This window comes from Lethenteron reissneri, chromosome 54 (genome assembly GCF_015708825.2).
Source record: "Lethenteron reissneri isolate LAM-NWPU_2019-01 chromosome 54, ASM1570882v1, whole genome shotgun sequence".
Lineage (NCBI taxonomy): Eukaryota > Metazoa > Chordata > Hyperoartia > Petromyzontiformes > Petromyzontidae > Lethenteron > Lethenteron reissneri.
Window position 1 is genome coordinate 12406470 of NC_083832.1, and position 26115 is coordinate 12432584.

Consider the following 26115-nt stretch of genomic DNA (forward strand, 5'->3'; position numbering starts at 1 on the left):
TTTAGCTTCCTGAGGGTGCTGACCCTAGGAAGGTCTTCTCCCTTGTTGATGGCCTTGATCTCACTCGCATAAGCTGCCTGTGGCACACAGCGGAAGATTGATTTCCTTTTTCTGGAAAGCTCGTCTTCAGTGTGTGGCATTGTGCAGTAATGCCATCCATTGCAGCTACCAGTGGTGCCTCTCGTCGGGCGATGGAAGCAGTCTGTGATATGCGTTAAATGTGCTATCGCTCGCACGAGCGTCGTCCATTTCGAGAAATGTTCAAAATGGTGTGGACTCAGTGGACTTCTTGGTCGCACATTTGTTACGAAAGTTGTCACTAGAGGACGAATCTCCTTGTCGGACTCGGGCTCTATGAGTCCAAAGGTCTCCTTGGTAGTACATGGGCCACCATCACGTCGTAACAGGAACGCTGGACCCGTCAGCCAGATGGTTTGATTCAGCAGAGATGCAGGGACGGACCTAGTTGCGAGATCTGCTGGATTCTGGTCAGTTGGAACGTAATTCCATTGCTCCGGCTGCGTCGATCTCCTGATGCGCTCCACCCGGTTGCTGATGTAGGTGTAGAACCTTCTGGTTTGGTTTTTTATGTAGCCTAGTACGACCTTACTGTCCGTGTAGAACTTGACCGCGTCCAGTTTGACGTCAAATTCGTCTAAGATCAGTTCCGCCACCTCTGTAGCAAGAATGGCTCCACACAGCTCGAGCCTTGAGATGGTATGTTCCGGTTGTGGGGCCTTGCCGTGGAACTCCTTCCAGAATTCCCACTCGGACGATAGCTCCGAGTCGAGGAACGGAGAGGCCACGGTCACAGCGACCACCGCCACGACCACCAGCAGAGCGACGAGCAGCGGCTTCACCTTAGTCTTCTTCCCGTCAGTCAGGACTGGCTTGGAGAAACGTGGAGGAACAAACTCCAACGAAGACGGTGGATGTACAAGCGAAGTCATGGTGGTTTCTTCGTAAGTCTGCACGGTACAGCCTTGACTTCTCTCGCCGAGTTTCTCTTTCAGCGTGAAGTGGTTGGGGCACGGTTTGAAGAGCGACGTGCGTCCATTCGTGAGCACACTCGTTCTGAATGTGCTAATGTGGTCTGGTTTGTGTATTCCCTTCAGACAAACGTCACCTACGATGACCCATCCTAGGTCGAGTCTCTGGGCATAGGGAGCGTCGTGAGGTCCATTGCGTTGGTCGCGAACCTTGTGGACTCTCAGCATGTCCCTGCCGAGCAGAAGTAAAATCTGTGCCGCGTGATCCAATGGCGGGATGAACTCTGCTATGGGTTTAAGGTGTGGGTGGTGACGTGCAACTTCGGGCGTGGGAATCTCACTCCTGTCGTCCGGTATCTCGTTGCACTCTGTCACCGTAGGAAGGGCTAGCTTCATGGTGCTATCTATGGTTTCCACCATGAGGCCGCTCGCTCTTCTTCCCGCTGTCTCCATCAGTCCTGAGCATGTTCTGAGCGTGTATGGAAAGGAATTCCCACCTACACTTAGCTGATCAAAGAACTCTGACCTTGCCAAAGACCTGTTGCTCTGGTCGTCCATTATGGCGTACATCCTTACTGCCCTTTCAGGATGTCCTTTGGGATAGACTCGGACGAGGCATATCTTTGAGCAAGATCTTCCTTTGAAGCCTTCTCCACAGACTTCTGTGCATTTGGTTGTGATTGACGAAGTGAGTGCGGCGGTCTCGCCTTGCTCCCCGCCGTGCTCTGCTTCGGGATCGGAAGCCTTAGTGCTACTGGGTTTCGAGTAAAATGTGTGCAGAGCAGTTGCGTGTTTGTCGCTGCCACATTCCTCGCACTTGATATCTGCCTTGCAATTCCTTGCAAGGTGGTTTGTAGAAGCACAGCATTTGAAGCACACTCCAAATTCTTTCAGCATGTTCTTCCGCTCTTCCAATGGCTTCCTCCTGAACTCACGGCATTTCTGGAGGGAGTGAGGTTTATCATGCAATGGGCATTGCTTCTCTGGATCCTCTATCTTTTTCTTTGTGGTGGTTGCCTGGACAGAGTTTGCGAATGTCGTAGGAGAGACCTCAGTCTTGTGTACGGAAATTGGCACTCTCGCTGTTCCTCGTTTCGCCATTGCTCTTTCCATTTTTGGGAGATCTGGACTGGAAATCCCCGTGGTGCCAAACATGAAACTCGGGTCATTTCTAGTCTTAGCCAGGTTGCAGATAAACTTTGAGAAAAAAGAGAATGGGGGGAATGCAACCTGATGCTCTGACTTGTATCTTGAACCCGCTGTTCTCCATTTTTCCTGCACGTCAAATGGCAATTTCTCTACGATGGGGTTCACGCCATGGTAGGTATTCAAGAAAATGAGACCTGGTAAGTAGGGATCAGCCTGGGCTGATTCAAGCTCCATCAAAAGATCTCCAAGCTCCAGTAACCTTTTATTGTCTCGACCAGAGATTTTTGGAAAGTTCTGCAACTTCTTGAAGAGGGCCTTCTCAATGGTTTCTGGACTATCATAGCACTCCTCGAGCCTCTCCCACACCGCATGCAGGCTTGAGGTGGGGTCGTCAATGTTTGCTGACCGGATCCTCTTTGCGTACTCTGCAGACTCATTTCCTAACCATTTCACCAACAGGTCGAGTTCTTCATTTGCAGAGATGTCTGCATTTCGGATTGCATTCCTGAAGGTAGATCTCCAGGCTCGATAGTTCTCAGAGTGGTCATCAAACTTAACGAGTCCTGTGTTGATTAGTTCGCGGTGAGCCAGGTACCTAGCAAAGTGTCCTAGTCCTGCTGATCCAGGGTGTGTCCATACTGGCGCTTGTGAGGCGGCATTATTGGCTGTATTGCCTAGCATGCCGTCATTTGCGATGGCGTTGGACTGTGGGCCCAAAGGGTTTCGATCACGTTGGTTGGATCCCCTTATGTGACTGTCTGGATTGTGGGTCTGACTTGGTGCATCCACGTCTGACCCCACGTGCGCGATGCTGAGTTGGCGACTAACTGCCAGGGCAGGATATGCATTTCCACCATTCCTGTAGACAGCATTCATGTTCATTCGGTGTGGAGATGGCGATGCCTGAACGTCCACCCTTTGTTCAGTATCGTTTGGTGGAGGAGCATTGATGCATTGTTCAGACCAGTCCAAAATATTTTTTCTGGTGAGTTGATCACGGTCCTTGACAGGTATCTGAGTGCCAAACTCACTCCAATTCTCTTCCTTATCCAGGTTGGCTGCTGCCTCGAGCACCTCTGCCTGGGCCATTGCAGCAGCTGCTTCCCTTTTGAGTTGTAGGGTGCTTAACTTAGCATCCAGCTCAATGTTCTTCCGCGTGGCGGTAGCCACTAATATACTCTCTTGCTCTCGTGCGGCAGCAGTTGCTAATATACTTTCTTGCTCTGCTTTCCTCCGTGCGGCAGCAGTTGCTATGCTTGCTTCTTCTTGTATGTGGGCCTTTTCAATTAGCATGGCTTCTTCTTCAGCCATGTAGGCAATACGGGCGTTTGCTGCTTCTGCTGCTGCGCGTGCCTGAGCTGCTGCCATACTAGTAGATGATGTCTTTGAGTGTGCTGAGGCTTTAGATTTTGTGGTGGACCTGTGGCTTTCCATGCTGCGATGCTTGCAGCACGATTTTAATGTAGACTCGTTGCAGAGCTCCTTGCTTGTTGCAGGCTGACTGCAGGGCTGGCTGCAGAGCTGGCTGCAGGGCAGGCTGCAGGGCTGGCTGCAGAGCTGGCTGCAGAGCTGGCTGCAGAGCTGGCTGCAGAGCTGGCTGCAGAGCTGGCTGCAGAGCTGGCTGCAGAGCTGGCTGCAGATCTGGCTGCAGTGCTGGCTGCAGAGCTGGCTGCAGAGCTGGCTGCAGGGCTGGCTGCAGGGCTGGTTGCAGGGCTGGCTGCAGGGCTGGCTGCAGGGCTGGCTGCAGGGCTGGCTGCAGATCTGGCTGCAGAGCTGGCTGCAGAGCTGGCTGCATGGCTGGCTGCAGAGCTTCTTGGGAGCTTTAAGAAGAGTATCTTTTTACTATCTCGGCCTCGCTGTGCGCTGCGTTGCACCGCTAGTCGAGTAGATAACCATGTGTTCAATAAACCCTCGGAGCCAGGATGACCGTCCAACTCCGATCGTCATTTATTGATTGTAACAGGTAAAACTGGTGAGAAAACACAGATACAGCATCTGTTATAATTCGGAAACACCCACACAATGAACACCACAGCATCAGAACATTGTCTCAGATAACAATAGATCCTAGAAGGACCAGGCCCCAACATTACCCCTGAACAACTAGACAAAGGCACAAGCTGGTGCATTGCATACAGGCACATAGTGTATTCATCCCACTGCACCCCAAATGTACGGCATTACACTTAACACTAAACTGTGGATGAGATACTTCGTCATCACTCTCAGGATCGCAACATAGGCACAAGTCTGACTCGACCTACTAAATCACAAGTAACATCCACAATAAGGAAAGTCATAGGCTTCGTTACTAACTAGGCCTCGTATTTACTACAACAACTTAACGGCACCATAAAGGCATTTACATTGCTATAACGGTCATTCCAACATTACAACAGAATTTCCAATATTATAAGAATATAAACAACTTACAGATAATGCTTCTTAAGCTCCCACAATGGACAAGTGCGACTGTGGTCTCACTGAGATGCGATGCGTGCCGCCATCTTGACTTATCTGTGTAATGGCTGACGCCCGCGTGGTACAGTGGAAATCTAACATCGTCACTTCCTGGTCACGTGACCAACATTAGCATCAAAAAACAGGAACTTCCTGTTAACGTACGCTCCCCATCTGCCGTGAGGCAAGACAAATAATAAATACTATTAAAGTGTAATGTTTAATACAATGTATAAGGTAATATATAGTATCGTAATTTTATTGTGAATATATAGCAGTGTGGTATACAGTTGGTTGGGTAGAATAATACATAGTGTAATATTACATTGTATAGTCTATAAGCATATTAGTTGCAGTGGTGCCATATTATTAACATTCCTTCCCGTTATTAATTCTGACCTCACTTCCTCCTTTTGATGCTGCTAATCCTGCATAATGCATGGGCATAGTGACTTTAAACCCCTCGCCAGACCCCCTACGCATTTCACAAGTAGTACTAATCGCATGTCTGCATTTACCATAAGTATGCTAAATTCCTCTTGATATGCAAATTATTTTGTCAAGACGCTCTTCGCCCCTCCATCCAAACATAAATAGTCGCTCCAAGCCTGGGGCGTTCCATTCAGACTCTGTCTCCTTGACAGACCTGTTCTTCACCTGAGGACGGCTGCTTGCGTTGTGGCCAAAACGTCGTGAGAATTATTTTATTATGTTTTATTTTTATTATTTTATTATTTTCCTTCTACGTGACTTTACCGAAAGAACCAAGAAGGTGGGGATGGTGTTCTTGGGGTCATAGGCAGCATTCCTCCTCCTCCAAACACGGCGAGTTGATTTGATGCCAAAGAGCTCCATTTTGGTCTCATCTGACCACAACACTTTCATTCAGTTGTCCTCTGAATCATTCAGATGTTCATTGGCAAAATTCAGACGGGCATGTATATGTGCTTTCTTGAGCAGGGGGACCTTGCGGGCGCTGCAGGATTTCAATCCTTCACGGCGTAGTGTGTTACCAACTGTTTTCTTGGTGACTATGGTCCCAGCTACCTTGATATCATTGACAAGATCCTCCCGTGTAGTTCTGGGCTGATTCCTCACCGTTCTCATGATCATTGCAACTCCACGAGGTGAGATCTTACATGGAGCCCCAGGCCAAGGGAGATTGACAGTTCTTTTGTGTTTCTTCCATTTGCGAATAATCGCACCAACTGTTGTCACCTTCTCACCAAGCTGCTTGGCGATGGTCTTGTAGCCCATTCCAGCCTTGTGTAGGTCTACAATCTTGTCCCTGACATGCTTGGAGAGCTCTTTGGTCTTGGCCATGGTGGAGAGTTTGGAATCTGATTGATTGATTGCTTCTGTGAACAGGTGTCTTTTATACAGGTAACAAGCTGAGATTAGGAGCACTCCCTTTAAGAGTGTGTTCCTAATCTCAGCTCGTTACCTGTATAAAAGACACCTGGGAGCCAGAAATCTTTCTGATTAAGAGGGGGTCAAATACTTATTTCCCTCATTAAAATGCAAATCAATTTATAACATTTTTGACATGCGTTTTTCTGGATTTTGTTGTTATTCTGTCTCTCACTGTTCAAATAAACCTACCATTAAAATTATAGACTGATCATTTCTTTGTCAGTGGGCAAACGTACAAAATCAGCAGGGAATCAAATACTTTTTTCCCTCACTGTATGAGAGAATGACAGCAGACTTTACGATCTAAAGTCATACCAATCCCCATTGTTCAGACTTCAGAAAAATCAGTTTGAAACCACAATTGTAGATTATGCTGAGAATGGTTCAATCACTGACCAAGAGAAAAGCAGAGGCCTATTTTGCAAAGGACCAGTTTGGGTTTTGGAAAGGATATGATGGAATAGGTAAACAAAATGTGTAATGAGAACGATCTTTGAAAGGAGCTTGGAGTTGAACCAAGAAGTGTATATGTCTAATTTTGAGAAAGCTTTCTGATACTAGATGGGAATATTTTGTTCAATTTGCTCCAGATGATAAGAATGGACTGGAAAAATAGACAGCTTTTTGCAGCTTTGCACATGAGCCAAAGGCGAATCAGATAATACAGAAATCTGAAGAGGTGCGATACAGGCGTGCACATTATCACTGACACCTTTGTGGAGATGATGATGATGAAGCAGCTTGGGAAATCATGATGGAAATAATTATTGGAGGTTAGTGAGATCAGCAGATTTGCAGTTGACAAGCAGGTGCTGGCAATTAGAGAATAAGGGGTGACAAGTTTTAGTTACAAAGTTAATAAAGTAATAGAGGATTCCGGACTGAAAATAACATAAACAAGAGAAATGAGAGGATCAAGGAGAGAATGCAGGGAAATTAATATTCCGATTGTAGGTAACAAGATAAAAGTGAAAGAGTTCACCCACTTGGGCCACCTTCTCACATCCGATGGTCGGTGTTCTAAAGAAATCAAAATCAGCAGTGGTGGCTGCAGGTTTATAACAAGGACAGGTCATGACAATGGACAGAGCATTCCTAATTAATTTTCCTCCACCTTGTGCGGGGCCTTGACAATGACAATTCATTATTTTATGCTGTTGTGCTCAGTCTCTTCTGTTGCATGCAAATGCATTGGCTCATTTACACCAGGATTACAAATCTACATTATCTGATGCATTAAAAATAATTGCTTGACACCAGTGAATGATTTCTGCTTTCAGGTCTCTCAGCAAGAGCTGGTCATACGTGGGGAGGCAGGGTGGAGGCCAGGATCTGTCCTTGGAGCCAGGGAAGGTGACCAAGGGCACGGTTCTGCACGAGTTGATGCACGCGCTCGGCTTCCACCACGAGCACTGCCGCAGCGACCGCGACGACCACGTCTGGGTGCTGAGCGACAACATCAAGGATGGTTAGAGGCGTTTGTGACTCCATCCCACGGTGCAGGTTGAGCACCGCTCATGACAGCTGCTTCCGAGCTGCGTCTGGTGCCACGAATGCTGATCCTCCACTCCTGCCAGAGTGGCCGGGCATCTCTTATCAACTGTCCATAAAAAGGAGAACATGAGCTGCTTCATAGCACAACAACCACATACACTACGTCCGTACCACAACATTGTGTTACAAGTGGTTGAGTTTGTAACAAGGAGAAATATAAATTCTACATTTTTTTAAAAGTATTAAATGGTGAACATTGTTTCTTTTTTAGAATGGAAGAGTCAAATCGTGAAGATTAAATCACACACTCATGACGTGTCCACCCCCTACGACTGCAGCTCCATCATGCACTACAGCATGTACGTACAACTCCCTGTGTGTGCGAGTCCTTTACATTAATTATACAAGTGTCTTACACATTAATTATACTAGAGTGCCTTATAAGTTCCCTATTCTACACCATGTGTGTGTTATACATTCCTTATACGAAAGTGTGTGTGTATGTGTTATACATTCCCTATATCACAGTGTGTCTTACACATTCCCTGTACTACAGTGTACGTGTGTTATATAAGGGGGTAGGTGTAGGTCTCCCCCTTATATTCCGCCACATCCACTCACACGGTCTTTCCGGTGCTCACCCTGGATGAAATACAGAGACCAAGCTGAAAAATGACCTCTCTTTAATAACACCAAAACCACCACAAACTTAAGTTGTTAAGTGTCGGTAGAGAATTCCTAATCCTGAGTGGCAAGGTGCATCGGGGCAACAGGTAAAACAACTTCCCACGACATTCCCGCACAGTTGTATTCCCACGCCATGCAAGTCCACAAGAGATCCATGTCCGTGTGGTTCCTCGCTCTGGAGAACACGAGTTGCCAGGGCACAGTCCAAGGTGCAAGGGCACAGCTCTTGCAGAAAAGGCCCTGAGTGGACGATGGAAGTTAACTGCACGCTGGGGTGGGTAACAGATGCATGTGTAAAGTAGGAGCCGACACCAGATTGCAGGGGTCTCGTCCTTTATTCCTTTCCTTCCATCCACACCTGTCCCCCAGCCGTCCCAATATCGTTCCCGCCAAAGGCCCCCTCTTCCCGCCCGTTCTCTCCTTATATCTCCTCGATCACCCCTCCCACTAACCCATCTATTGGTGGGAATCCTTCCCCTGACACCCCTACATCACCCCCCCCCCCCCCCCCCCCGGAGAAAAAATAACCATCCTCGGTTCTGCCTCCCCCATGGACCATTTAAATCTCCCCATGCCTCCCACCACTGACAGTGACGACAGCCCTTACCCCCCCCCCCCCACAACCATACAATGCAACATAACACAACGAAATCAATTGCGCGGCCTGCCCAGGTCTCCAGCCAGCATCCCGTAACAGCCCGGACATCCACAGGCAGCAGATGACCGTGGCGGCCCCCTCCTTCGAAGGCCCTCTCGTCGCGGTCCCTGGTTCGGTGGTGCTGGTGTCGCCTTGCCTGGCGCCGCTGTCTCTCCGGCCCCCGCTCGTGCTGCCGCTCCGTCAGGCCTCACATGGGGTGCTGTAGGTGACAACGGAACACAGGGCACCGAACCCCCTGCCGGTTGGCGCGTGGTGGTCGGCGACCTTGGCCTGGGTAGGGATGATGATGATGTTGGCAGTGATGTTGGTGGTGATGTTGGTGAAGATGACGGTGGAGAGATGTATGGCTTAAGGCGGGTGGGGTGTACAAACCATCGTCGCTTACCCAGTTGGACCTGGACGCACTGCGGTCGGAGTGCTTTAATGACCTCGACCGACCCTTTCCAGGGTCGGTGCAGCTTTGGTGAGAGGCCAACCGGCACCTGAGGACAGTGTAGCCATGCCTGGTCCCCGACTTTAAAGGGCTTGGCTGTCACTGTCCTCTCCCGTATCCGTACATTACTCTCTTGGCTCGTGGCCGATGCGGCCTCGGCTGCTTGGCGGGCCTCTCTCAAATAAATGAGGGAGGTCTTTAGTGCCTTCGGCCATGCGTCGGCTCTTGCGGGAATGTCCGTCAGCTGCACCTCAATAGGCGGAACGGGATCCCGTCCGTACATCAGGAAAAACGGCGAGAACCCCGTCGCCGCGTGTGGGGCCACCCTGTACGCCGCTAAGACAGATGGAATGTGGAGGTCCCAGTCGGAATGGTTTTCGTCCACCACTTGGGACAGCATGGCCGCTATGGTGCGGTTAAGCCGCTCTACCATCCCATCAGTCTGGGGATGATACGGAGATGTTCGGACCTTTTTAGTGCCCAGGATAGAGCAGACGTCCTTCAATAGCTGTGAGGAGAAATTCCTGCCCTGATCCGTGAGCAACCGCTCCGGTGCCCCCTTATCAAGGACATAGCCTCCCACGAAGGCATCGGCGATGGTCTGTGCCGTTTGGTCCGGGAGGGCCCACCCCATCGGCCACCTCGTGCAGTACTCGACTCCGACCAACAGGTATTTATTTCCCCGTGGCGTGACCGGCAGTGGTCCCAGGATGTCCAACACAACCAATTCGTTGACCCTGGTCACCGTGATGGGCTGTAGGGGCGCCCGGCTTACCCGGGGTGGCGGCTTTCGCCGCGCACATTCGACGCAGGTAGCGACCCATCGATGCACGTCAGCGGTCATACCTGGCCAAAAGTACCGACTCTGTAATGTGTACAGTGTCTTCCGCCCCGCCAGGTGCAGCAGCTGGCGGCCGTGTACGTCCATAACCAATTGTTGACGCAGCGACTCCGGAACTACCAGGCATCGTCGGCGCCCTGTCGGGTCCCATCGCATGAGGAGGTCCTCCCATACAATGTACTCCTCCCCCCCTGCCTCTGCTGAGGCGCGTAGCGTTCGCAGTGGGGCTTCCTCCAGCTTTAGCCGTCGCCAATCGTCCAAGGTCAGCCCCAGGTCGTGGTCGGTCAGCTGGACCTCACCCTGTGCGTCCTCCGCCGTGCGTACGGGAGTGATGACTGTCCCCTCCAGCCTCGCCTCCTTGCAGCGTGCCCCGCCTGTGGTGCATGCACAAGGGCCCTGGGGCGCCAGTCGGGACAATGCGTCTGCGTTGGCATGTCTGGTCCCTTTGCGATGCACTACTTGGTACCTGTACTCCTGCAGGCGCTCTATCCATCTGGCCAGCTGGCCCGAAGGCTGGTCGATGCGGAGCGAATACTGCAAGGCCGCGTGGTCAGTGCGGACCGTAAATTTGCGACCATACAGGTAGGGTCGAAATTGCTGCACGAAGTGAACGACTGCCAGGAGTTCCCTACGTGTGACGCAGTAGCGCTGCTCCGCTGATGAAAGCACGCGACTACCATAGGCGATAACCACCTCGCGACCCTGCTGGACTTGCGACAAAACACTGCCGATGCCCACATCGCTGGCGTCCGTGTCCAGGATAAAGGGGAGGCCAAAATCCGGAAAGGCCAATGGTGGTGCATCTGTCAGACGTGAGCGCAGCTGCTGGAATGCCTCTTCCTCCAGAGGGCCCCAATTAAACCTCTGGTTCTTCGCCGTCAACACGTGCAAGGGCTTGGCAATGGTTGCGAAGTTGGGTACGAACCGGCGGTAATAAGAAACGAAACCCACAAACCGGCGTACCTCTGGAACCGTTGTGGGAACAGCCCAGGCCCTCACGCAGGCCGTCTTTTCCGGGTCTGTAGCCACTCCAGACTCACTGACGACGTGGCCCAAGTAGCGTACCGACGACTGCATAAGGTGGCACTTCGATGGCTTGAGCTTCAAGTTCGCGTTCCGGAACCGCAGGAATACCTGACGTAATCGGTCAATGTGTTCCTCGAATGATCGGCTGAAGACAATGACGTCATCCAGGTAATTGAGGCACGTTTCCCATTGGAGGCCTGCTAAGGCCAACTCCATTATGCGTTGGAACGTTGCCGGCGCAGTCTGGAGGCCCATAGGCAGGCAGTTGAACTCGAACAGGCCCTGTGGTGTCCGGAACGCTGTTTTAGGCCGGGAGTCCGCGTCTAGTGGGACATGCCAGAACCCGGACAATAAATCCAGCGTACTGAAAAATTTTGCTCCCGCCTGTGCATCCAACGAGTCGTCAATACGTGGTAGGGGATATGCGTCGGCCAGCGTGACGGCATTGAGGCGTCGGAAGTCCACAGAGAATCTCAGTGACCCGTCTGACTTCTTGACTAGGACCACCAGTGCCCCCCAGGGACTCGAGGATGGAGAAATTATGTCGGCCCGCAGCATCTCCTGCACCGCTTGTTGAATGTGCCCTTTTTCCATTGGGCTCATTCTATATGTGTTTTGGCGCAGGGGTGCGGCATCTCCCGTGTTAATGTGGTGCTGCGACAGATTTGTGCGCCCTAGGTCGAACGGTCCCCGGCTGAACACGTCCGAGAACTCATGCAATAACGAGTGCAGCTGCTGTTTCTGGTCAGGCGGCAATCCCGGCTCAGGCCCCGCCAGCTGGTCCATCCACGATTCGGCCCCTCTGTCCTCGGACTGGCTGATGCTGCCTACAAGCTCGGGCTTTGTCCCTGGGGCTCCTTGTGACAAGGGACTAACGTGGGCCAGAACTGTTCCCTCCTGCACCGTCGCTGTTCTATCGGAGGTGTTCAGCACCTGAATGAACAGATGCTGGTTCCTCTGTACAATAGTTTCGGCTCCCACCAGCGCATGGCGATCCATGGCAGCTGACGCCGGAGACACCAGGATGGGTGAGTCTGGTCGGGCTGTCACGAGGGGAGACCGATATTGCAGCGGAATCAGCATCTGGGCTGCCGGGGGAATGGAGACAGACTTACTGACCAGAGCCTGCACGTAGGGTACACCCCGGCTGGCCCCCTCCGCCTTTAGGAAATGGAGATGCGTTCCCTGGACTTCCACCCGCCCATTGGCCAGATCGATTTTCATTGGCATCCGCCTCAGAAAGTCCGTCCCCAACAGGCAGGGTACGGGCAACGTTGCGGAGACAAGGATGGGTCCTGCTACCGAGAGCTGCCCAATCTGTATCGGGGCTTCAACCTGGCCCATGAAGCCCATGCTGCCTCCATTTGCTGCAATGAACGTTGTCTTGACAGGGACTAAAGGTCGGATTTTATCCGGCAGCATCTCGTGCATGGTGCTCGATATGATCGTGGCTGATGCCCCCGTATCCACCAAGATACGTGCCGACACTCCCGCGATTTCACCGACCAGGACCGAGGTTCCCGACGTGGCCGCTACCACCCGCCTTGCCAGCTTCCTCCATTGTGTGGCTGAGTCCGGCCACTGACCAGGCAGCGTCTCGTTATCCTGTGGTGCATGGTGAAATGATGGGGGATGGATGTGAATGGACTGAAGATGGGGTTCCTCCCTTTGGAGTGCGTCGCAGCAGGGTGAACGCGCCCTTGTTACATAGTGTGGGCTTACCCGTGGGTTGCGGGCTGGGCTCTCTATGTGGTGCAAATTGCCCCCCCTTGGTGACGTAGGATGGGCCCCCCTTGTGGTGTGGGGGGCCCCCCCCATTGTAGGGGGCAGTGGGGACTGGGGGGTGGGCCTTCCCGTGAGCCCCTCCCTTCTCCCCTCCCTTCCCTTTGTCACGGGGGCGTGGTCCCCCTGGTTCCGTCTCGCTCTGCCGCAAAGCGGTAGCGAGGCAGGCCGTGGAACTGCTCCAGGGCGCAATGTCAATCTTGTGGGCTGCCTCCGCCCCTGGGCCGTTGCCCCTGGCAACTCGCCGGCGTCGCCGGTAACTGGTGACGTCACGCCCGCCGGCGACGTCACCTCCGCCCGCGACGTCACCTCCGCCCGCGACGTCACCTCCGCCCGCGACGTCACGTCCGCCCGCGACGTCACCTCCGCCCGCGACGTCACGTCCGCCCGCGACGTCACCTCCGCCCGCGACGTCACGTCCGCCCGCGACGTCCCTCCCGGCCTCGGCGCGACTCCCGACGCGGTCTCCGGCCCCGGCGCGACTCCCGACGCGGTCTCCGGCCTCGGCGCGATCCCCGACGCGGTCCACGGCCCCGGCGCAATTCCCGGCGCGATCCGCAACACCACTTTTGGCCGCGACGTCACTTCCGGATGCAACGTCACGTCAGTTCGCGACGCCACTCCGGGTCGCGACGCCACTTCTGGTCGCGACGCCATCACAGGCCCCGGCGCTATCCCCGGCGCGATCCCCTTCCCCCGACCCGGACAATGGGGACCGGGGAACGACACCGACGGCGCCCACCCCGAGGAGACTCCCGGTAAGTTCGCGGCGTCGGAATTGTAATTGCTCGGCCCGACCGAGAGGCCGGGCGGGACGGCGTCACTCGCCTGGATCCTGTCGGCGTTCGGCCCCGACGGGTTCCAGGTGACGTTGGCGGCCTCCGGCTCCGTGCGGCACCCCCTCGCCACATGCCCCTCTCGACCACAACGGTGGCAGACCCACGGGGCGTTCCGTCGGGGGGGCTCAGCGCGATGTTGTAGAGGCGGCTGCCAGCGACGCGGCGGCTATACGCGCCCATGGTCCCTCTGCTCCGCCAGTCCCCGGATCGCCGCATACACCTCCCGCAGCGATGGCTCCGTCTCAGACGTCGGGGGTCCGTCCCCAGCTGCCCCACAGGCAGCCTGTGGCGACGGTGCAGGTTCGGCGGTTGGTGTCGCTGGACCCAGTAGCGCTGCGGCAACGGCTCGGCTGTTCCCCCCCGCCGCGCCAGCCACCGGGCCCACGGGTGGCGCCCGGCCCATGACCTGCTCGTGGGCTTGGATGGTCCGGGCAGCCCACAGCGAGGTGCGTTCCCCCGGCGTCACCACGGGCATTACAACGCCGGCGCGGCAAGCGTAGGCGATGAGGTGCTCCACCACGAGGTCCTCGAGCGCTTCTTCAGCCAGGCGAGGGAAAGCTCTCCTCGCCAACACGAGCAGTGCACCCCTGTAGGCTAAAGGGGATTCTTTAGCCCCTCGTTGGCGATCTTGGAACCGTTTAAAGGCTCCTTCCGCCGGGCAATAGATCTCCCCCAAAGCCTCGTAGGCCGCCTGTAGCGTGGTCTTGCTGTGCGAGGGAAGGGAGGTGTAAGAGGAGAGTGCTTCCTTGCCCAGAACGGATGGCAGCGCTCGTAGTGCCTCTTCGTCTGTCCACTCGAGAGCGTGGAAGGCAGCCTCGAATCGGCGGACAAACTCCTCCCAGTCTTCTTCCTCAGCCACGAACTTGTCGACGGGCCCCAGCCGACGCGGCCGTCCGGCCACCTGCTCTCCGTGTTGGGTGTTTAGCCCTGGGGGTTTTGGCGGGACCGGCGGCGGCTGGCGTGACGAGGTTGGTTGCGGCTCTTGCCCGGCCGGCTGGTCGGCCTCCGGGTCCCGTGGCCTCTCCTCCCGTAGTACGCGTGGGGGTGGGGGTCCCGGTGCTGGCGGGCCTCCCATAGGGAGCCTCTGTAGGAGCTCCTGGAGTGCCCTCTCCACGCGGGCCATGCGGTCCTCCATGGGGTCCTCCAGGCGATCCGGGCCCCCTGCTGCTGCTTCTGATAGCAGGCCCCCTTGTTGCCCGGGATGGGAAGGATCCCCGGCCCCTGCTTCCTCCTCCCTTGGCTCTTTCCCGCGGGGATTTTTCTTTGTAGCCATGAGATCCCACCGCTGCCACCAGATGTCAAGTAGGAGCCGACACCAGATTGCAGAGGTCTCGTCCTTTATTCCTTTCCTTCCATCCACACCTGTCCCCCAGCCGTCCCAATATCGTTCCCGCCAAAGGCCCCCTCTTCCCGCCCGTTCTCTCCTTATATCTCCTCGATCACCCATCCCACTAACCCATCTATTGATGGGAATCCTTCCCCTGACACCCCTACACATGTAAGCAGGGGCGGTTGGACTCCACTGATAAGATTTGCTTTGTCAAGAGCATTGAGCTGAGCCAAGCACCAGGGTCGCACGTGTCTGGATGATTGCCGTCAAAGGCAAGTCGCAGTGTCACCAGCACCCACGACTGAGTGCCACTGGGAGCACACAGTGGCTAAGAGCGCCTGACCACGTGAGATTCAGCCTAGGGTGCAGAGTTACGCCAAACCTGTAACCAAAGAGGTAGGTCGCTTTGTATTTATATTCCTGAAATTCCCTACTCCCTGTCACACTGGGACACGGTTGCAAGGTAAGCAATTCAATGACTCAGGACACATTGTTACTCCAGTTTCTTGTCACTCTGTGACTGTGGTTCTTTTTCACACTGCTAAGTCGAGTTCAGCTTGAAACCCTGGGGCTCACTGGTCACTGTTCTCGAGGATCTCTGTACAATGTGTGTGTGCATGCATATCAATCCCCTAAGCTACAGTTTGTGTGTCCCACCATCATTCCCAGCACGTCCTGTATTGTAAATACATATATAAATATGCGTGTTTGAATTGCTGGAGTGATGATTGATTATATTGGATGTGAGAGGATGGATTATATTGGATGTGTTATACAATCGGCAATCAGCTTGATGTGCTTTCGAACCTGGTTTTATTTATTGTGGTTACCTGAGATTTGAATGTTGAATATTATGAATGCTCAAGTTTCTGAGACCTCACCTTCATTCATGATGGGTGAATTGTAATGCTGTTTAGCGCCTGTAAAATGTTTTGTGTTATGTACAAACGTAATCTTTCAAGAAGGGATGTGAGTTTTTTTATGTAAAATGCTCCAAATGCTCTCCACGTATCCCGGTGCGTATGGATGGTGGAGCGCCCTGTACCTGAGGCTTTGTGCGTGTCCAGGACGGCGGGCTCGGTGGACGAGCGCAACCCGACCATAATCCCCAAGAACCCGCTCCTCATGCTGCACATGGGGCATGGCAACTCCCTGAGCCCCTGCGACGTGGCCAAGGTGCAGAAGCTGTACGGATACGAGACAACACTGCCGCTGAGCTCCACAGGTGGGTACACCGAGTGCCCTGGATGAATGATGGCTACCAGAGCAAGAACGCTTCAGGGACTCTGATTCCAATACCAAACACACATCATGGCTGTTAGCATTCACTCTCCTTGGTATCTCATGAATATTGAAGCTGCATATGAGCCACTGAAAAGTGGCCATGTTATTGGTGATGGCCGCGTGGTGCGTTCTGTCAGTGCTTTACACACGAGGCGCTGTGAGGAGTACAAGACCCTGTGCTATCTGAACGTGGCGGGGTCTTCAATTTGAGGGCCACTGACTGAGACGGGAATAACGATGCGCCCTCACACTGTCCTCGTCATTGATTCCCAACACTGACACGATGTCAAATGCTGATGATGGTCATAGTTGGGTCCACGCATTTAGACCTTACAGGCTCTGTTAGCTCTGTATAGCGGGGGTTTAGAAATAATGGCTCCCTGCTGACAGTGGTGAGCGTCATCACTGATGGACATGCACGCGTGTGTGTGTTCTGAGACTGTTTTATTGTACGTTGTATGCCTTTACTTGCATGTGTACTCGTATAAGTGTGTATATGTGTGTATGTTGTGCTGCTTGTATGTGGACACAATTGCACCGTGGTGTGTGACGTCTGTGCTGTAACATGCCTGAACAAACACTGGTATCCTGGAGTGTAATGCGTCTCCATTCATTGTTTTGATATCCCAGGTGTGGGAGACCGCGAGAGTTTGGAGAGCCAAGTGAGAGTTTGGAAGCGAAAGGTGAGAGGGGTGAGGCACTGAAAGGCCTCCCTGCACACCGTGCCACATGTGCGTGCAGGACGTTGCGTGAGTTAACGTTGCATCATCACGGCATTGTGAACGCGGAGTTCCCTGGTGAGAGGTCAATTCGTAGTACTCTTCATCGTGGTTACTGAGGAAGGCGGCTCGTGTGTATTATGACGACGTCATGCAGTGTTGGCAGTCAGTTCAGTTAGCGCTGGGAGACAGTGCATGCAGTGCTGGAAGAAAGTGCAGGCAGTCGGTGTAGGCAGGAAGTCTAGTCATTATAATCTGCAGTTAGTGCAGTCAATTTGGGCTGACAGGTAATGCAGTCATTGCTGGCAGTCAGTGCCGAAAGTTAGTGCTGTAAGTCAGTGCTCGAAGTCAGTACAGTCAGTGTGGTCAGTGCTGGGAGTCAGTGCTGAAGTCAGTACAGTCAGTGTGGTCAGTGCTGGGAGTCAGTGTTGAAATCAGTACAGTCAGTGTGGTCCACTCATCTCCCTGTCTCACTCCACTCATCTCCCTCTCTCACTCCACTCATCTCACTCCACTCATCTTCCTCCTACCACAGACTCTTACCAGCCTATTTATTATATTCTGAATATGGCAATATATATTCATGAGCTACATGCAAATGTCAAGGTCTGCTTGCCACGAGAGGGCTTCAGGACAGAGTCCGTGTAGTTTTGTTATTCCCCTGTTCAAGGAGCACAGACTACAGTGGTTTTCTATATGGTCCATCACTTGGGCTGCATCGCCACAGTTGCACTGTGGCTTGTCTTTCATTATTATCCATGAAGAAAGGAGATTTATGCATACATTTTTGATGTTCTGATATGGTTGATGGTTGCACCAGTGTCTTCGAGGAAGAATGCTAAAGCCAGGAGGTGCAGTGTTTGGGTCTCAAATGAGGTTTTTTCTGGACATCCGCGTTCTTCCACTCTGTTCGCTAGAATTCTTCCGGATCTGGGTGAGATTCTAGGATGGTGACAGCACGATTCTAGAGAGGGGTTTGGGACTTTGAGTTCATGGTGAGGAACATTTTTGAGGTTTTGGTTGATGGGGAGGTTGTTGTTGTCAAGAAAATGTGTAAACTCGCTTGCAGTTTGCACGATGTATCTGCGGATATTTGGTGGCAGAATGTTCACTGGGAAAGGAAAACAGGGGATTTGTGTTGGTTTAAATGTTCCGGTTATGATGTGAATTGCGTTATTTAGTTGTGCAACCTATCAGTTTTGAGTCTGTGAATGATATCATCGAATTGGTATGGCTACAAAATGTGTTTTTCATGCACAAATGTCTCCCAAAAATATATAGCATGCTTTTTTACTTAAACCAACACATCTAAGTGTACGCCTTTTGGTACACTCCATAAAAAACCACTTGTTCATGTATAAATCCACACAAAAGTTACTTGAGTAATTGTAATTGCTCAGTTGCCTAAAGGCTCACCGTGATCGGAAGGCAACATACACCTTTGGTATTGTAATGACCTCTGTATGCCATGTGATCTTTAGCCAAAGTCAAAAAGACTGAGCGAACAAATTCACCACGCTCATCACAACGAGCAGAGCGGTGCCTGGTGAACACGTGGCACTCGTGCACATAGTGTGGCGCAGACACTTCACCTGCATATCAGAGAGGAGTGAGCAGGGAGTTGAGTGGGGTAAGAGGAGGGAGATAAGTGGATTGGGTGGCAATAGAGCGGTTGTAGCAGAAACCACACAGTGCCTGTACGCACGCTGATTGTATTGATGAGTGTGCACGGTGCATCAATATCCCTGAGATTGGCGATAACACATTGTGTTTATTCTCCTACACAGTGCTGTGAGCCCTCTACTAGAGCAGGGAAGCTCCCCTGGGAGGGTTCCCCGGGGAGCTCTCCCCTTGCTGTAGCGGTGTCTGCTGGGGCCGTGTGCCCCAGCCCTGGGCTGCTGCCCCTCGCTGCCTCTCTGTGCTGATGGCCGTCGTGGTTTTGTTGTTCCCTCCCCAGACAGAGCAAGAGCTGAAGGAGGAAAAAGAGGCCAAAGGTGAGGCCTGTGTGTGTGCATCACAAAGAGGTGCTGCCGTGAGGGTTTGTACAAAGCGTGCAGTGTGGACTAGGAGAGGCACAGACGCCAGCTTAGGCTCACTGCATCATCATTCAGGGATTAACCAGAGCCCAGATGATTAAAATGGTAATAGTGAAACACTGAAATTGCTTGCTCATGCTACTTCTGGCAGAGGGACTTCCACTAGAGGGTGCTCTAATGAGCTCATCTATAGGGTATTTTGGCCTACTCTTCAATTCAGGCCAGATATTGTAGAAAAGGTGGGAAATACGATTAGCATGGTTTCCTATGAACGGTGTGAAATAAGTTATACATACATACATACCCATACTTTACCTCACCACACACGACCTACCAGTGTACCTATTTACACTGAGCGTTTGGGGAATTAAGAAACCGAAGGATCAAATAAAACCGGCATGATCTGGATAGTCCACTGTGTCAACCATTACACCACAGCAGCATTGCCAAGTTGGTTATTCGACGAAGAATTGTAGTAGACTACTTTTTTGTGGTCGTTTTTTCATGTCTCAAAAAAATGGCACCCAGCTCCACATTCTACCTCCCTTGGGCAGAAACCCCCTAAAAGCCACGATCAGCTTGGTGCGGCTGAACGTGGCAATGACTTCACCAAACCCCATACACCAGCTCCTGTCCAGCAGCACACATGGTTGAGACTTTTTCCCAAACATTTTCATTACAAATATCTGAGCAATCAAACTGAGAATTGGTAGATTTATCTTGTATTATGTTAAATAAAATAAACCAATGCTGTAGTGATGCATGGTACTTTTTGAGTTTGTGTAAACTATTAGAAAGACAGCTTTATTTCACAGCAGATGAGTCACGGCATCTGTAATCTACCAGGCATCAGATTTAATGATAAAATACCTGTGTGCACTGCGTGTGTGGTTAAGCATCACGTAAACACAGCAAATTAACTGCACACACGCTCATCACACACAGCACAACGATGCTCCAGTGAAGCACTTTGACAACAGCAGCACCAGACAAGAATTTATGTTTTCCCCTGCCCTGTCTTTCTCATAGTGCCCTTCTCTTCCTTAACACCCTCTCGATATACTTATCAGTTTCTCTATAAATACAGATAGTGTATTGTGTTCACATGACATACTGGCCCTTGTGTGTGCTGTTAAATAAGACATGATGGAGCCATATGATATAAGTGACTATTTTACATCAGACACCACCATGACAAACTTACCTTGCCCGTCTTGTCCGTGATGGCGCGCTCACCGCTTTTGAACTAACAATGCAGCGGGATTCTCAACAGAGCGGGAATTGAAGACAAAGGCTGGCCCTGTTGAGGAGATCATCCGTGAGCTCAGGTGGCTCTCCAAGTGAGTGACCCTTACAGCACGTGGCACCGATTCCTTACAGCACGTGGCAATGATTCCTTACAAAACATGGCACCGATCCCTTACAACACGTGGCGCTGATTCATTACAGCACGTGGTACTTATTCCGCACAGAACGTACCACAGCTTCCTTGCAGCACTTTCCACCGATTCCTTACAGCATGTGGCACTGATTCCTTACAGCATGTGGCAATGATTCCTTACAGCACATGGCACTGATTCCTTACAGCATGTGGCACTGATTCTTGACAGCACGTGGCACTTATTCCTGACAGCATGTGGCACTTATTCCTTACAGCATGTGGCACTGATTCCTGACAGCACTTGGCACCGATTCCTTACAGCATGTGGCATTGATTCCTTAAAGCACGCGGCACTGATTCATTATTTTTGTAATTTTCTACAACGTTTTAAAATGTTTATTCATAGCTCTACCCATCCCTCTGTTCAGCTGTTAAAATAACTTGTAAATATGATGCTATCCGAACAACATGTCAGTTTGAATTTGTATTGCTATTTGGGAATGTACTCTACAGAAAGCAGAGGCACATTAATGAAACGTTTCCCAAAAACTCGGTGATTCAAACATTCTATGTAAAGGTATTTATCCCATGATGATGACGTCACGTGCAACGCGCTATTCACCATTGCATCATGACACGCGGTGTCATCTCACGACGGCACATGCTATGTGGTGTCATATAGTTATCGGGTGCAAAAGATAATGTTATTCACCATCTGCTTTGAAAAATCTACTGCTGGATTAAGGCCTCCCCAAGCAACCCTCATCTCTCAGGCTCGTGCGATCTAATAATCCACCTAGCCTGAGTACACAAGCTGACTTTATTCATCCGTATCCCCAGTGAATGTGTATCGTCGGAAATACATAGCTCACATCGCCCTGTATACGCACCTATAGTTGCGGGCACGGGTCTATAAGGGGTGCCACCCTGACCTAGGGAGACAGAGAGAGAGCTGGACCGTTGAGGGGCCGAGTTCCCCCCCCCCGACCCCAGGTGAGTGGTTGGGGGGTTATTCCAGAGCCCCCTGGAAGGTTCCTGAAAGGGGGCGGTACCGGGGGCGGAGTTTCCACGAGAGGTGTATATAAGACGGACCTCAGGTCGGCTCATGGCAGTGCTCTGAAGACGAAGACAGAAGAACTACTAGGCTAGGACCCTGTGACCTTGGGACCCGACGTCTTTTTAAGAGCCGGGGCCGAGCACGGACCAGTGGTCAGGTCCCGTACGTTGGCTGGGCCGGGTCAGCGTAGCCTCCCTAGTTAGGACCCTGGGACCTCGGGACCCGACGTCCTTTTAAGGGCCGGGGCCGAGCACGGACCAGTGGTTGGGACCTGCACCTTGGCTGGGTCGGATCAGTTAAGCCTCCTTTAGGCCACCTTTAGCCGGAGGACTCATAGCCGGTAGCCCCAGTGTTAGGGCACGTTAGCCCGGAGGCCATACCTCCCCAGGTAGTGGGAGTAAGGGGGCTTCCTGTTAAATAATTTAATATACCGTGTTGCCTCTAAAGACTACATCTCCAGTCTCCGTGGAACTCACTACAAATGTACTTTTAGATCTTTTGGCTGCAACTCTATCATTATTCTTGACCATATGTGGTGCCCAAGCCCACTTGAGTTTCTTAATAGTCAATACGATGTCATTAACCTGTGTATGTTCTGTCATCTCTGCATTGTTTTCTATTTGTCAATCTACTTCCAAGTATACATCTCTCTCCATGCTTCTATTCGCATTTTTCAGTTTTTGTTTACTTTTCTATTTTGAATGTCCATGCTACCGATTCATGTCATAGCAAGGAATCATCATTCATGAAAACATACTCTGAGGACAAACTCTTATTAGAAAGCGTTAAAGATCACATGCACATGCATGAGTTGTCTTCCTTGTTAAAAAAAATAAATGCCCTGCAGTTGGCTTAGCAAGGTGGTGGGGGATGGGAGGAGATGTGGAGCGTGAGAAGGGATGGGGGTGCATAGGAAGAGAACATGAGGTCATGAAAGACGAATGCAGTCAGTGAATACAGGCCTTGATCCCACGTGCTCTGCGAGTACTGTCTAGTTTCAGATTTCTTTAACATTTAATTGCACTCTTCCAGCCTGCGAGATAATTACCCCAGCCATCCAGTGAATCCCAGATTTCCATCTCAGCCTCATGGTGATGGTCACCGATTAGTCCACAAAAGCAGTCCCTTGGATACTACATATGGAAAGCCTGTATCTTATCTGAGTCACCTTTTGCATAGTCCAATATAGTCCATAACATTGTCCAGAGTCAGCACAGTCGATATTGGTAACATTTAATCACCAATAGTTTTGCCAAATGCCATAGAGCACCTAGCCACAATCCAGTTAATTCAGATGCAGAAGAGGACCAAGGCAAGGATGTCGTCTTGGTGGATGCGCGGTGGTATTGTGAACGATCCAGATATGTTCCTACCCATCCAGATGAGATGAACCAGCAACGGTGGAGTTCCCATGGGCCTCAACGCCTTCCATAATGCCTCTCTGTCCGCACAGTCGAAGGCAGCCTTTACGTCAATGTATATGATGGGTTAAACTCACCTTGGAGCTCAGAGAAGACGAGGGCCTAAAACTGCATCCATGGCCGATCTGGTGTACGGATGAGACTCATCAATCTGGTAAACCGAGTCTTCGACATGTGTGGAGAAATTATTTTATTGAAGTTAATGGGAACAGTAACAATGGTTTGGGTGATAAGAGAGTGATAAGGAGGGAACTGACCACCAGAGAGCGAGGGACTGGAGTGAATCAGTGAGTGCTAGATTATCAATCAACCTGACTCAAGTACAGTGAACTCTAATCCAGATATGACAACAGTATTTCCAACTCTGACTGAATTTGTGCTTTGTATAGTCACAACAGATTAGGCTGTGTTACTCCTAAATCATGCTCCGTGTTGTCTCACCTGGAGAGGCTGCTGGAGCTGTGAGATGAGGCTGTGTTACTTGTGGGTCATGCTCTGTCTTGTCTCACAGGTACGACGTCTCCACGGTGACTCACCTGGAGAGGCTGCTGGAGCTGTAAGATGAGGCTGTGTTACTTGTGGGTCACGCTCTGTGTTCTCTCACAGGTACGACGGCTCCACGGTGCCACGCCTGGAGAAGTTGCTGGATCTGCTGTCTTCTAAGTGCCCAGCTCAGGAGAAGGAGGCGCTCCACACAGCTTATAGAGACGAGGACGGCCCAAGTGAGAGCTCAACATGCACGCTCTCTCTACCGCTATTACTACTGCAGCTCCTAGCCTCACACTATGTCTACCGCTATTACTACTGCAGCTCCTGACACTGTGCTATCTCTACCACTATTACTACTGCAGCTCCTGACCCTGTGCCATCTCTACCGCTATTACTACTGCAGCTCCTGACCTTGTGCCATCTCTACCACTATTACTACTGCAGCTCCTGACCCTATGCCATCTCTACCGCTATTACTACTGCAGCTCCTGGCTGAGCACTATTTTCCTGTTCATGCACAGGTGCCTGATTAATAATCAGAATCGGAATCTGTATTTTTCCTGGAGAAATCCAGTGAGCTTTGAGGCTCTTATTCAGAGATGTCGAGTAGTTTGGACATCATCATCCGCAGTCTTGCCCAGGTTTCCGCTAAGTACTTTGTAGTCTTGCCCATTCCCGATCAGTCTTTATTCCCAATCACAGACTCCCCGCTCGACCATTCACTCCCTCCTTATAGAGCCTCCAGGACCAAAATCCCTTCTGATCCCCTCATTTGCAGATGCAATGGAAGTGGTGTCCGAGACTCTTGAGCCTCACTCCCTCCCGATTGGTTCCCCTAGGATCCTCCCCTCCCAATGGCTGTTTCCTCCTGCACCACTCTGGTGGCTTCATCCAAATTAACGAGCATTCGGAGCCCAGCAGTTTAATAAGCACACTTGCTTCCCCGTTCTAACATAGAAAATAATATCCACGTGTGCCGAATTAAAGCATTCCACCATACTATCGCTTTTGGGATGATCCTAGTGGTTCAGATTTTCTTTATGCCTAGAATGTGATGCAGTTCTCCCAGGAGTCTCAATGAAAAATGTGCCCCACCCCCCGCCCATGAGAAGTCTTTCTGTAGACACTTTTTCCAATAGATGCCCTTATCTTAGTTTATATATGTGTAGTGGTGGTACGCGCTGGCAGGGATCGGGTGGCAGCGCGTGGTGATTGGCTGTGTGTCGGTGACGCGCGCTGACGGTGAGGGATCATAGGGCAGCGCGGGGTCATGGGTTATGTGGTGGTGATTGGCTGTGTGTTGGTGACGTGCGCTGACAGGGAGTGGTCGTGTGGCAGCGCGGCGTGATTGGTAGTGTGGTGGTAACACGCGCTGGGGTGAAACGGATCGTACGGCAGCGCGTCGTGATTGGTCGACTAAGGTGGGTGCTCACATCGTGGTCCGCATAGTCTCCGTCTCCTCGGGAGCGGAGGGCCATATAAGGCGGTGTGCGCGGGCGCTCGGGGAGTTGGTGACCAGTGAAGATGGAAGACGGAGGAGGAAGAGATAGGGCCCTGAGACCCCTAGTCCCGCCAGTCCTTGTAAGGACCGGGACTCTGTGCGGCTCAGAGGCGGGACCTTGGGACCCGGGGCCGGACGTCCGTGTGAGGGCCGGGCCACGGGACCCAGTGGTTGTGACACATACCCAAGCTGGGGTGGGTCTGTAGGTTCCCCTGGAAGCTACGGGGCTGGAGAGCCCGTGTGTATGTAGCCGGGTGGAACGGGGAAACAGTGAGCTGTAGTGACCACACGTGTTAGTGTGGCAGGAACAGTGAGCTGTAGGGACCACACGTGTTAGTGTGGCAGGAACAGTGAGCTGTAGTGACCACACGTGTTATTGTGGCAGGAACAGTGAGCTGTAGTGACCACACGTATTATTGTGGAAAGAACAAGTTATAATAAAGTGTGCTACCCGTCAAGTGGTCTCCCGCCGGAGTTTATTATACTACAACTGGCATCAGGAGTGAAACAGTCTTCCTGCCTTGGATACTAGGAAGACTCATCGGACTCACGAGTGTGACCGGGAGGAAAACCACAACGACTCGGGCCAGCAGGCGTCAGGGGGACAAGAGGAGGGGATGCCGGCGCCACAGGACCCCTCATGGGCGCCCAACGAGCGAATGGGGGCTGATGCTGGACTCCGCGACGCGCACGCCCGCCTGGCGGAGCTACTACTCGCCGCGGCGTCCATCCTGGCGGAGATCACCACGTCTGGAGGAGCGAGAACATCGACGAACGTTGAAAGGGCTCGCGTTGCTGATTCCCGCCAAAATGATTTTGGAATTCACGCCATTTCTGGTGAGCGGCCATCTTTTGGCGGGAACGGCGAGCAACACGTGGTGGGAGTTCTCCAATCCCTGCCGCTTACGTCATCAGCGCGCGCTTCGGGCCGCCATCAGCCACCCGCCATTGGGGCCGCCATTTTGCAGGTCGACGGTGCGGCGGGGGAGAGTCACGAGGCAGGGGACGACATCATTTTCCAACAGCGTCTTCCAGCGTTGACAGCCTTCAAGGCGGAAGGCGGGGACTGGGGCGCGTTCCAGCGAAGATTTCTAGCCCATCAAGAGATGTCGGCCTGGTCCGACGC

The 26115-nt window shown here is 52.0% G+C and overlaps 1 protein-coding gene across 1 annotated transcript in view; it reads left to right on the plus strand.

Moving 5' to 3' along the window:
• LOC133356485 (uncharacterized) overlaps nucleotides 1-26115 on the plus strand; it is a 76760-nt gene that overhangs the window by 12356 nt on the left and 38289 nt on the right. The window contains exons 4-10 of the mRNA XM_061574016.1: nucleotides 7292-7479; nucleotides 7777-7864; nucleotides 16169-16326; nucleotides 17016-17068; nucleotides 19062-19098; nucleotides 20414-20480; nucleotides 23606-23721. Of these exons, the coding sequence (XP_061430000.1) occupies nucleotides 7292-7479; nucleotides 7777-7864; nucleotides 16169-16326; nucleotides 17016-17068; nucleotides 19062-19098; nucleotides 20414-20480; nucleotides 23606-23721 (707 nt within the window). The remainder of the gene's footprint in view (nucleotides 1-7291; nucleotides 7480-7776; nucleotides 7865-16168; nucleotides 16327-17015; nucleotides 17069-19061; nucleotides 19099-20413; nucleotides 20481-23605; nucleotides 23722-26115) is intronic.